Genomic DNA, 13,104 nt, shown 5'->3' on the forward strand with positions numbered 1-13,104 from the left:
GCTTAAAAGAAAAGCCAAAAAACATAACCCACTAAATTCTAAGCTCCACACGTTGTTGTACTTGAAAAACATGAGTTGGTGTGTCTTTATTCGCAGTACAACTAGCAAGCAATTAATGAAGATTATTCACTCCTTAGAACGTTGTATAAGTTATGAGATGAGTAGCTTGGGTAAAGCCCAAATTCAGTAGACATCAAGGAGATCGCCTAGACAAGTCGACTAGATGTCGTGGAGATCGCTTAATACCATCTTGTTGTAGCCTGTAAACCTCCAACTCAAGGAGTGCGTTCAGCTCGCCGTAAACACTTGGAATGCACAGGCCTGAATTCCAAAGGACTCGGAGACGTTGCATGAATAAAAATATGTTGTAAATGTTGTAACCCCTACCTGATAAATATATGATATCAGACAATGTATTTATTACATTTATTTGTACGTTTGATAAATTATTCAAACTTGTACATTACTCAGATGTAAACTGTCACTGAATTCTGTCTATTGAACCCATGTAAATAGATGGGGAATGGACTAAAAAAGGGACCAAAATTTTGTGTAACGCTCCGCGTTTCGGGCACCAGGTAGAATGTGGTTGCAGGAATTTTTATTCTCGAGAAATCTTATATGTCCAAGTGTGTGAATACTTGTAAGGGATATTGTATAGTATGAATGTTATGTTGTTCAATATTAGCCATTATGTGATAAGATTGGTTTTTCGATTAAACCAAGACGCTCGGTCTCGGACTGGTCCAAAACCCTTAATGGGTAAAACCTCGGATAAAATATTTTGTGATAAAACAATTAAGGATATTTGCGGCATAAGTACCCAAAGTTTGGGGTTTGTAACCGGCATGGACCCAATCTTTTTTTTAGTGGGTAAAGTACCAAAAGTCAGTAAAATTGTAATTCTGTTAGTCCCCGTTAGTTGAGCTTCGTTACATGATGACTGGACCAACATGTGTCACTCCGTGATTGGTCCAGCTCATAAATATTTTTTAAAAAATCATTTTAATTAATTTTAAAATTTTAAAAATAATTAAAATAATATGAAATTAAAAAAAATTAAATAAAAAAAATTAAAAATCCATTTTAAAATTTTAAACCCTAAAACTCCATTGATCTCTCTCCCCTCGCTCTCTCTCCCTCCATCCCTTACTGAGAACCCAAAACCCATCTCAAGCATCCAACGAGAACCCAGAACCTAGCTCAGAGATCCCCAACCCAGCTCTCTCTCCCCGCGCACCAACCCAAGCACCTCCATGCGATCCCACGAGAACCCATAACCCAACTTAGAGACCCCCAAGCACCCAAACCCACAAACCTCCCTTGCGAGAACCCAGTCGCCAGCCAACACCCCGTCGACTTTTGCCACCCCTCCTCGTGAGCACCGTCTGAATCCATTGTGCAGAAATCGCGAGCCCACTTGCTTTTGTGCACCCCAGGCGCGTCTCTCATTGCAGCGAACCTAGATCCATGCTCCACCATCCCCGAGCCTCACCCCAGATCCACGAACCCATGCGTTCTTCATCATCCCTCCCAGAAGCCCATCAACTCCACTCCGTGCAACCCTGCATTTGAGAGCAACACCTAGGTGCTGAGAAATGCGAAGCACCAGCACCTTGTTCGCAGAACCCGTGGCCCCAAGATTTGATCCCTGACATCTATTGTGCCTCACCCAAGCCCCGTGGCCACAATATTTGGTTATGTTGTTTTGCAGGACACAAATTCAGATGTTGTAGAAGCACTCTCTGAATCTGTAACGACCCCAATTTCACTATTAGGCTTAAGGGCCTGGAATAGTGTGCCTGGAGGGCATAATGGGATTTTGTGTGTGACTTTAATGAGCTTAATGCATGATTACGATTTATTGCACATTATGTGATTATTTGATTATTTGAGATGCATGACTATGTGAATTAGTATGCATGTAGACCTGATTGTCTTAGAATGAGCATGATTGTAATCTGGCCATGTTAGGGCATAACTGTGATAACTGTACTATGTGAATTGTGCCATGTGTGTGGGATGTTATTATCAGGATGCACGCATCGAGACGGTCCTGGTGAGCCAATTAGTCTAAAAGTCACAACAGGATGTTGTACCCGGCTCGGGAGGAGCCTAGGGGTACTTCGGGAATCTTATAAGTTGAGTTGAGAATGAGTGGTTAGTTATTGGTAATTGGGTAACCGTTTGTAACTGCTGTGGGTAACAAGTTTTAAGATAGAAAGTGATAGAATTGAAGTAGAAGTGTAAAGACTTAAGTGCCCTTGAAGGTTTAGTTAGGGAGGATTATTAGGAAGGGGTAATTTGGTCTTTTGGCAAGGGGGTTATGAAACTTTCAGCTGTGATATAGGGGGTACGGTTTGGGCATTTGGGGTCACTTGAGGCTTTGATAGAAATTGAAGAGAAGGAGAAAGAAGAGATAGGGCAAGCAAAAAGAAAAGAAGAAGAAGGGTAGAAGGGCTGAAGTGGGAGCTTAGGAGGAGTTCAAGGAAGCTTGTTGGGTGGATTCTTCACTTAAGGTATGGATTTTATACACACTTAAGTTTGGTTTCTGTGTTGATTTGAGGAATTTAATGATTGAGTTAAGCTTTTCAAGGTTTTGGTTTGGGTTGCTGAAATTTAAGATCAAAGGTGTGGATCTTGGGTGTGTTGATGTTTTGATCTTGATTCTAGTGTCTATAGGTTGTTAGATTGTTCATATGAAGTTTGGAATTGAGTTTGGGGTTGAGATATGTGTTTGGGATGGTTTAAGGTGAGGTTTAGAGAGTAAAATGGTGGTTTTTTATGGGTTCGAAGGGTCGGGCCGCGGCATGGTTCTTGGTGAGTCGCGGCCCTTCGAAGAAGTTGCTTGCTGAAGGAGAAGGGCGGGCCGCGGCATGGCCCAAGCAATGCCGCGGCCCTTACCTGTTTTTGAGCCTTTGGGGGTTCTGTTTGGGGGCCATGCCGCGGCATGGGTGGCCTATGCCGCGGCGCTTAAGGGATTTTGGGATTTTGAGATTTTAGGCTTGGGAATTTAACCTAGGGTGCTCGGGGTTGAGTCTTTTACCATGTTTGGTGAAGTTCAACGTTCCGAGTACTAGAACTTGGCCTGGAAGCTCATTTAAGGTTGTTAATGGTGTCTTTCTTCATGGTTGTGACTAGGTGTTAGGCTAGGGCTCGAGGATCAGATCGCGCTCAAGGAGTATCGCCCGTAACTAACTCATTTGAAAGCTAAAGGTAAGAAAACCGTAACACCCGAGAATAGGGCATGGGCCCACTGTGTGATTTCAGGGCACGACCCTAGATTGTATTGTGTGCAAATGTGTAATCTTAGATGAACTATTGTATGTTTAAATGGTTATTTCATGATGTATTATATGTGTGATTATAATAGAATGAACGGCAAGGCCGGGTACGGCAGTGGGGCCAGAAGTAACGCTCAGCACATGGGATGCTATAGCCAGGGTGGGACCCTAGGGATACATGAGTTATCCTACGGTGAGGACCGAGACCCCAAGCTTTGGTAAGGTCTCTGGGGCGGCATGGCCGTGCTTGTTTAATCTGATGGTTTTCCTATTTATCAGTGAATTATGCCAGCTATATAATTGCATATGTTATGTACTATTTGGGTTTTCTTGCTGGGCTTCGGCTCACGGGTGCTCCGTGTGGCAGGTAAAAGCAAGGAGTCAGTCAACCGGCCATGAGTATGGAGAGCGTGGGGGCGGCGCGTACATGTTCGGCCTGCCCGACTGCTTTGGTTGGGGGCATTTTGTAAATGGCTGTATTAATCCATTCTTTTGATAGTTAACCTGGTGTAAATCTATTTTTGAGTTGTAAATATTTTGTAAACCTTATTTTGGGATCCCAGATGTTTGATACTTAACGTTTTCAATGAAACTAAACATTTTCAAAGAGTACAGCCTTAATTTCTGATTTATTCACGCTTTTGGTTTTAGAAACCACTTAGAGTCAGTCAAAAGCACGATTTCTATTTTTTAAACTCACTATGTAACGGCTCTAAGGAAGTAGGGCGTTACAGAATCCATTCTCTTCAACACCAGGACACGAGAAAGGTCCTCATAGCCAGAGGGAGAGAGAGAGAACGGGGGGAGAGAGAGAGGTCCAAAGGTCCATTCTCTTCAATGTATTTTGAATTTAATTATTTTGAATTTTATATTATTTTTAAAACTTTAAAATTAATTGAAATGATTTTTTAAAAAATGTTTATGAGCTGGACCAATCACGGAGTGACACATGTTGGTCCAGTCATCATGTAACAGAGCTCAACTGACGGGGACTAACTAAATTACAATTTTACTGACTTTGGGTACTTTACCCACTAAAAAAAAAGATTGGGTCTATGCCGGTTACAAACCTCAAACTTTGGGTACTTATGCCGCAAATATCCCAAACAATTATGAAAAATTAAGAAAACTGAACAAAAACTATTATTAAGTTTGAAAATGAAAATGGAAATGAAATTTTATGGAAATTTCGAAGTTTTGCGGCATTTTGAGTAAAATGCCCAATTTTGCCTAAGTATGTGTTAGGATAAAATAAATAATTTTGAATTAAAATACCGGCATTAAAATTTATCTATGTGTGTGAAATTTTTTTTAAAATGTGGTCACTAATTTTTATTAGGATTAATTTTTCCAAAAACAATGTAATAGTAGAAAAAATTAAAAATAAAATGGAATTTAAAAAAAAAAGGACTTGTGTTTAAAAGCTTGGCTTGGAGAGAAAAAAAATGGGAGGGCATTTTGACGCCGAACACAAGGGGATTGAAGAGTCTATTGTATTATTTTTTTATTTATTTAATTGTGTAATCATTACACACATTTTCTTAAACCCCAAGTTAAACTTGAGAACTTAAAAGCCTCTCTTCTACTCATTTCTCTTCACTTTCTCTCTCTCGTTCCAATTACAAAAAAATCAGACCCTTTTCTCTTCATTTCCTCTCAAAATTTCATGCTCCCTCTCTCTCTAAGGAAAGGAAGAACCTCCATTGAAGCTCCTAGGCTCATCTTGAAGAAACAAGCCACAAAAGAGGTAAGGTTCATGAAGTTTGATTTTCTTCTCCCGTATGTCAAACCTAGGGCTCTCTTTTTCCCTCCTTGTTTATGAGTTTTCACTCTTAAAGAACGCTCTTTGATATTTGATATTTGATATGGAACCTAGGAGTGTTGCATGCAAGATCCAAGAGCGTCTAGGACATATTTGGAGCTTTGAACACTAATAAGGTAAGCTTTTGTTAAGGATTTGAAATCTTAGTGTTTCTTCTCTTTTCCTTCTTTTTATTGAATTAAATATGATCTTGATTCTTTACCTTAAATCTTTTTGAGTGATCCTACAATATGAGTTTTTGGGTCATGATTGGTGTTAACTCAAGTGGGTTGATGTGTATTATTGTCTTTATGGCAGTTTGGTTTGTATGCATGTAAGTTGTGGTTGTTTGGTTGTAGAAAATCCAAAGTTTTCATAGGCTTTGTTGAAAATAGTTTGCTGCCAAAAACGTTACAGTAGCTTCCAACAAGTTTTACAGTGCCTAAATGACGTAGTTTATAAATGGGGTTTTCACTAATGCATTATTTAGGAAGAGTACATGATTTTAGCATCTTTAACCATTGATTTTTTGTTGTTGTATAACTCGAGTTTCACCTTGAAGGAGAGCTCCGTTTGAGCTGAAATTTTGTGTAAACATTTTTGTTATATCAAAGCTTAAACTTGTATAGTCTCATAACAAAACATTATGCAATTTAGAAATGGCGGCGTTCCAAAGTTGGGACTTTCTTATAAAATGGACAGTTTTCAACACTTGCAAAATATTAGGGTTTGTTACAATAATTGGTTATAAAACATTTTTCACAATTTCATTACAAGTAGAGTTTTAATTTATTCTTAAAATGATTAAAGAATATTTTTCTAAATTAATTATATTAAGATTTTTTTTTAAATTAAATAAAGGATCCAATTGCCCACTTTTGGAAAATAACACTAAAATTGGTTTTCTTTAAAATGAGAAAACTTATTTTTTAAAAAAAGTTATCATTTTGATTAGGCTTGTCTTAAAAGAATTTTTTCTAAAAATAATTTATTAATTTAAATAGCTCTTTATTGGTAAAAATAGTATTTTGATATTTTTTTACACACAAAAAAAACATTAAGTAGTGTTATTGGTGTATTTGGTAATTTAACGAATTAAGTAAGCACAACTTTTATTAAAAATAAATTCTCTCCAATAAAAATTTATATAATGGAAGTTGTAACTAGTTTTCTAGAAATAATCATTAAGCGATATTTTTCTAATAAGAGAGTAAAATTGATATTTTTGGTTTTTACAAAACTTGCAAAAACGTTGTAATTAGCGCCCCTGTTACCATTAGCAGTAGGACTTCGCGTACTCATTAATGACTCTGAATACTCAAGACTTTTACCTTGAGGACTAAGATATTTATGGATTGGATTTGAAAGTGGTTTTGGAAACCAATTTTCCCTGACTCTAAGAGAGTGTATTTTTTTAAATGTTAAAATGCATGTTAGAAATATGGTATGACTTAATAGCTAGTTTGAAATATCAGACAATTTGTCACAAAATTAGACAGGTTGTCGAAAAATTATGAATTTCTCCATCACCAAAAATGGCCGAAACCCTATTAAAATTTTCAGATTTTCAAGCTTTAAGCTTCATAAAACTTCAGAAATAAATCTAATTCTTTACTAATACTTTCAATCTACTAAAAAAAAAAGTAACTTTTAATCTACAAAAACAACATCAAATCTTATTTTTAATAGAAACTCATATAAATTAACTTTGTTGGCCAAATTTGTGGAGATGCGTGATAGCGGTTGTGAAGGGCAGTGGTCCCCAGCGACTATCCCAAGTAGTGGTGGTGGCGGCAGGATAGGAGAGGGTGGTTATAGGTGGGTGGGTGAGATGAGTGAGGAAGAAAAAAATAGTTTTAGAGTTTTTTTATTTTAATTTAATATTATATTATTTTAAGGACAAAAATATTAATAACTAAGTTTCATTAATAAAAGATGTAATTTAACTAAAACCTATGTAAAAGAGGTCATAACGCAAAATGCATACAAAAAAAAAAAAAAGTCATTTCCCCAATTTTTCAAAAATTAATAATGGTATACCAAAAAAATAATGAATCAACCATGTAAAACTACTAATCTTCCTACCCGATATTAACTAGCACACTATATTCAGAGAGAATAAGGCATGTATATGTTGCTCATTTGCTTGGACGAAGAGAAAGTGCTATGAAGCCGTGTGTATAGCTTGGATGAATCTGTTGTGATTAGTGGTGGGTGGCATCAATGGTGGCTGGCGGTGCCGGAAGAATGGAGAAGATGATGAGTAAGAGTGAGAGACGGAAAAGTTATGCGCTAGTCTTTTGAGTGGGAGAAGGGGTATAATGGGGACATCATTATAAAACTGGGTATTGAAAAAAAAAATATCACAGCGTGCGTATAAATTAAAAGAGTTATATTAAAATGGGCACTGGGCTAATTTCCTCTTTCCTTTCAAAATTGGGTTTCCGCCAATTTCATTTCCGAACAGAAGCTATTACTTAACTCATTTTAGCACTGGAGAATAGAGGAGAGAGACTGAGAGTGGTCTATTCTGCCATCGTCAAAATATGGAGACGAAGAGTCCTCAAACATGTTTATACTCTGTCACGGTTCGTCGGAACCCACCCCGAAAGGCGAGGCCTACTACTACTGCCACGAAATCTCGCCAAGTTCCACTTCATTCGTCTTCATCCACGGTACCGGATATTCCATCCTTTCCGACCGAAGAAATTTTGTGCATGGAAGTTTCTGAAAACCCTAAACCCAAATTGTTAGATTCAACCTCTGAAAATCTTAAGGTCTTTCTAAGAGTCCGACCCATTTTGCCGTCGACGAGTTTAGACAAAGATCACAATCCCAAGTCGAGAGCTAAAAATGCTTGGCCCCAAAACCCGGCGAAGAAGACCTCCGCCAGAGATGCAACTAAGAACAAGAAGAAGTCTGGCGAAATTTGCGTCAAAGTTAATGATTGCCACTCGGTGACGCTCACGCCACCCTTGAACTTGCAGGGGGCTAAACGGGTGAAGTCGGAAGTTTATGAAGGATTTTCTCACGTCTTTGCTCCTGATTCTTCTCAGGTTGGGTAGCTTGTTTGTTTTTGTAGCGATCGATGGAAGAACTTGTTTGGTGTATATAAATATATTCCTTTATGCAACTTCTCTTGTGACTGCTGATAGGAAGAAGTATATGAGAAGATGGTAAGCTCTTTGGTTGAGGATTTTTTAAAGGGTAAAAGTGGTATGCTTGCAACTCTAGGACCTAGTGGCTCCGGCAAGACTCACACCGTTTTCGGAAGCGTTAGAGATCCTGGAATTCTACCACGCACGCTTCACCAGATATTTAAGCCTCCGGCGGAGACGGCTTCCGAGCTCCGGAGGTAAAAATTTGTTAGAAAACACTGTTAATTAACCAAATTTGCTTTGAGAATAATGTGATTAGAATGGGCTAGCATTTCTTTTCTTAACAGATCATTCAGTATATCCATTTTTGAAATTCAATCCGAACGTAAAGGAGAGAAGTTGTTTGACTTATCGCCTGGTGGAGGTGGAGCTGATTTAACCATGCAAAAATCTGCCATAAAAGGGCTCCAAGAGGTTAATTGGCCAATTTTGATTCGTGTGGAGCTATAATGGTTGTATACAAATACATAACATCATGTATACGTACTTCTTTTTTTTTGGTTGAACAGATAACTGTTACTGATGCAAGACAAGCAGAATCCTTAGTAGCTCATGCAATGCTAAATCGTCTCACTGCTACGACGAATACAAATAGCCAGTCTAGGTGCATTGAAGCCACAATCTAATATTTTTTTTTTCAACTGTTGTAGAGCACATATATGGGAATTCTTTATGTATTTATGCTAGGTCTTTTTACTGTACAATGGAATTAAGATAGCAGTTGAAGCATGACATGACTTTTTCTTTACCAGTTTTCAACTTTTCCATAGTAATGACTTGTTGGCGCGTTTTTAAAGTGGACAAGTTATTCAGATTTTTGCCATTAGAAAACTTCTGTTTAATATTTTGGAGAGAATTTTATAGCTATTATCCTTTTATGTGACCTCAAAACTTAAACTTCCTGTTATTTATGGGCAATTAAGTTAAGGGAATTCTTTTATAAGTTATTTACAGCGTTTCCAGTATTTTATACATTTATTTTCTGTTTTCATTCATTTAGCCGGTCGCAGTGCATTATCAACATCCACAGTGTTGCTAGTGAATTTGAAGGAGAAGATGAGTATCAAACCAATAGTGCTGTTCTAAGTATAGTTGATCTTGCTGGAGCTGAAAGAGAGAAGAAAACTGGCAATCAGGTCCCTTCTTTTTTCAGTTTATGTAATCAAATTTGTTCTCATAAAATGATTATTTTTCTGTTTATATCTTATCTGCAGTTATACTCAATTGATCATATTATTAGATACTATAAGTTGTATATAATTATAAATGCCTTTTCTGTTTGTCATTTTTCAGGGGGCAAGGTTGCTTGAAAGTAACTTCATCAATAATACATCAATGGTTTTTGGCTCATGCCTAAGAGTACGTAGCCTTATCTTGGCTTCTTACATAGCACCTGACACCTGCAATCTTATGATACAGTCGTCTTTCAGGATGTTTACTTTATAAAACTTCCAAGCTTCTTTTACTTTCTTGCACTTTTTGTCTTTCGATTGTGTGTTGGTTGTATTGCTTCATGTAATGGTGCTTATTCTTTCCTTTGTTTTTAGTCTTTGTTGGAGCATCAAAGGAACCCTAAGAGGCCATTGCAGAAGCACTTTCAAAACTCGTTGGTAATGTTTCCTGTTACTATTCACCTTTTGTTTTTATTTTTGTTTTTTTGAGGGGAGGGGGTAGGTTCTAGTTTTATCATTAATAGTATGGGATTCCTTTTTATTCTAAATCATTATTGTTTGTACTTGAATTCTGAGCCATTTGATCTCTTCAACGTTGTTACCAAAATGTGAGCTTGTATCACAATTCTAACACCTTCACCGTATTCCTGGACAGTTGACCAGGTATTTACGAGAATATTTGGAAGGGAAGAAGAGGATGGCATTGGTATGTATTTTTTTTCCCTCTAACTCTGTTTAACTTGGTGATGAACTCTTTGTTTAGTTTGGCTGGTTCACCAATCACAGAAGAGTTCACTTGTTCTTATCTATACTTTCATCAGCTACTATCTTATTCTTAGCTTTATTGTAGATTTTAACAGTCAAGTCCGGGGAAGAAGATTATCTTAATACAACTTACCTGCTAAGGCAAGCTTCTCCTCTAATGAGAATAAGGTGAGGCTCTAACCCTGAATGCTCCCTGAGTTATTTAGTTTGTTTTGGAATTAATGTTAACATTGTGTTTAGGTTTGATAACATTGAAGAACCACCAAATGTTCCCAGTAACAAGAGGCAGTATCAGGCTTTTTCCAGAAATAAGCAGCCAAAGAGAATGAAATTTAGTGATGCTTGTGGGGTACTTTATTCCTCCCTTAAGTGTTAAATTTTGCACACTGCACACATAATTTGACTTTAATTACTCTGTTGAGATTGTACAATATCAAAATACTGAGGATTCTCTTTGCTACATTAAATGTTTATGTTAAACTTTACTTGGCTGCAGGGTTTTAAATTGAATGTAATGTAGGGATTCCTCATTGTCATCTTATTGTTTTTGCTTTTAGAATGAAGAAGGAAAGGCTGATGAAGATGACGCCCACACCAGTGGGAAAGGTTGTGTAAAAGGTTGTTTGAACCTACATGGTTCTGTTTTTCTTATCTTTTCTACATTGTTTAGGTTCTTGTTTAGATTCTTTCAGATCATTTTCCTTTTTATTACAGAGGACACAAAAATCTTCATATCAGAAATTTCTGATTGTACACCTTTAGAGTTGAGCTCTGTTGACTTGGAGAGAAATTGTGAGATTTGGCAAAGTTTTGCTAAAGCTTTTTGGAATACCTTGAAGCAGTATAAAGAAAAGTTAAAGGTAATCAGTTTAGATTGTTTGCTATGTTTAGTTCTGGGGTTATAATTGTAATAAGAGGTGAAGAGAATTGTATTCACTTGTATTTCAATGAGAAATAAACATATATTTATATACAAACTAGGGAAGTTAGTTTAGGAAACCATGAGAGAAAAGGAAACTAATTAGTCCTAATTTATAGCTAATTTACAGTTAATATGAACAACTATTATATATAGCTAACACTCCCCCTCAAGCTGGAGCATATATGTTAATCATGCCCAGCTTGTTACAAAAATAATCAACCCGTACCCCATTTAATGCTTTTGTAAAGATATCCCCTAGTTGTTCGCCTGTCTTCACATATCTTGTGGAGATCAAGCCTTGCTGAATTTTCTTACGAACAAAATGACAATCAATTTCGATGTGCTTAGTCTACTCATGGAACACAGGATTAGATGCAATATGAAGAGCAGCTAGGTTATCACACCATAATTTTGCTGGTACTGAAGTCTTAAGTCCTACTTCAGTCGATAGTTGATAGATTCACATTACCTCACACAGATTGTGCTATAGTCCTATATTCTGATTCTGCGCTTGATCATGGCACAACATTTTGCTTCTTACTCTTCCAAGAGACCAAATTCCCTTCAACAAAAATACAATAACTTGAAGTGGATCTTCTATCCACTTTAGAACCTGCCCAATCTGCATCTGAGAAACACGTAATATGAGTGTGCCCATGATCCGCGTACACGATACCTCGTCCTGGTGCTCCTTTCAAGTAACACAAAATTTGCTCTAACGCTGTCCAATGATGAATTGTTGGAGATGACATGAACTGACTGACACCACTAACTGAGAATGCAATGTCTGGACGAGTTACGGTAAGATAATTCAACTTTCCAAGCAACCTGCGATATCTTTCAGGATCTTCAAATGGTTCCCCATCTTTTGTAAGGTGCACATTAGGACTCATTGGAGTACTACAAGGCTTTGCTTCCAATTTTCCTGTCTCAGTCAACAAATCAACGACATACTTTCTTTGAGATAGAAAAATACCTTGTTTACTCCGAGTTATCTCAACTCCCAAGAAATACTTGAGCTCCCCAAATCCTTCGTGTGAAACTGAGTATGAATGAATGACTTAAGAGATGAGATTCCTCTAGTACCATTTCCAGTAATAACAATATCATCCACATACACAACCAATAAAATGATACCAACAGTTGATCATTTATAAAACACAGAATGATCCGACTTACTTTTCAGCATACCGAATTTCTCAACAGCTTGATTAAATGTACCAAACCAAGCACGAGGACTTTGCTTCAAATCATATAAAGATTTTTGAAGACGACAAACTTCCCCTGAGCAACAAAACTAGAAGGTTGCTCTATATACACCTCCTCCTGAAGATCTCTATGAAGAAAAGCATTCTTGATATCTAGTTGATGTAGAGGTCAATGATGAGTAGCTGCCATTGAAATAAACAATCGAACATATGTCAACTTAGCAACAGGAGAAAAAGTATCACAATTGTCCACTCCATAGGTTTGAGCATAACCCTTAGTAACAAGACGGGCCTTTAATCGAGCAATTGATCCATTTGGATTGATCTTAACATTGAATACCCATTTGCACCCTATGCTTGTTTTCCTGAAGGTAAATCGACCAAGTCCTAAGTACCATTGTCATCTAAAGCATTCATCCCTTCTATCATTGCATTATGCCAACCAGGATGCGATATGGCTTCACAAACAGTATTAGGAATCGAAATAGAATCAAGGGAAGCAATAAGAGAACAAGAAGAAGATGACAAGTGATTATAAGAAACAAAAGAAGATATAGGATAAGTGCACTGACGTTTACCTTTGCGTAGCGCAATAGAAAGATCATTGTATGGGACCGAATCTGATAACGAAGAAGTAGGTGTAGGACATGAAACAGAAGGCAGACGCCTGGTGTACACTTTAATAGGAGGCGGAGGCATGTCAGGAGCTGTGGCTGAGACAAGGTGAGTAATAGGAGACTCATCGTGAGTAGTGTCTGAGATCGGGTTAGAAATAGGAGATTCCTTAGGAAGTG

The 13,104-nt window shown here is 37.4% G+C and overlaps 1 protein-coding gene across 3 annotated transcripts in view; it reads left to right on the forward strand.

Annotated features, from left to right (window-relative positions):
* The first annotated feature begins 7,242 nt into the window (after positions 1-7,242).
* LOC133806205 (kinesin-like protein KIN-6) overlaps positions 7,243-13,104 on the forward strand; it is a 58,784-nt gene continuing 52,922 nt past the window's right edge. The window contains exons 1-12 of one of the 3 annotated variants that reach the window (XM_062244332.1): positions 7,243-8,141; positions 8,241-8,440; positions 8,531-8,657; positions 8,753-8,847; positions 9,244-9,379; positions 9,537-9,602; positions 9,791-9,853; positions 10,071-10,121; positions 10,266-10,348; positions 10,421-10,529; positions 10,738-10,798; positions 10,895-11,040. In XM_062244332.1, the coding sequence (XP_062100316.1) occupies positions 7,632-8,141; positions 8,241-8,440; positions 8,531-8,657; positions 8,753-8,847; positions 9,244-9,379; positions 9,537-9,602; positions 9,791-9,853; positions 10,071-10,121; positions 10,266-10,348; positions 10,421-10,529; positions 10,738-10,798; positions 10,895-11,040 (1,647 nt within the window). In that variant the 5' untranslated portion in view covers positions 7,243-7,631. The remainder of the gene's footprint in view (positions 8,142-8,240; positions 8,441-8,530; positions 8,658-8,752; positions 8,848-9,243; positions 9,380-9,536; positions 9,603-9,790; positions 9,854-10,070; positions 10,122-10,265; positions 10,349-10,420; positions 10,530-10,737; positions 10,799-10,894; positions 11,041-13,104) is intronic. The other 2 variants (XM_062244330.1, XM_062244331.1) reach the window with 2 other exon arrangements.

This window comes from Humulus lupulus, chromosome X (assembly GCF_963169125.1).
Source record: "Humulus lupulus chromosome X, drHumLupu1.1, whole genome shotgun sequence".
Classification (NCBI taxonomy): Eukaryota; Viridiplantae; Streptophyta; class Magnoliopsida; order Rosales; family Cannabaceae; genus Humulus; species Humulus lupulus.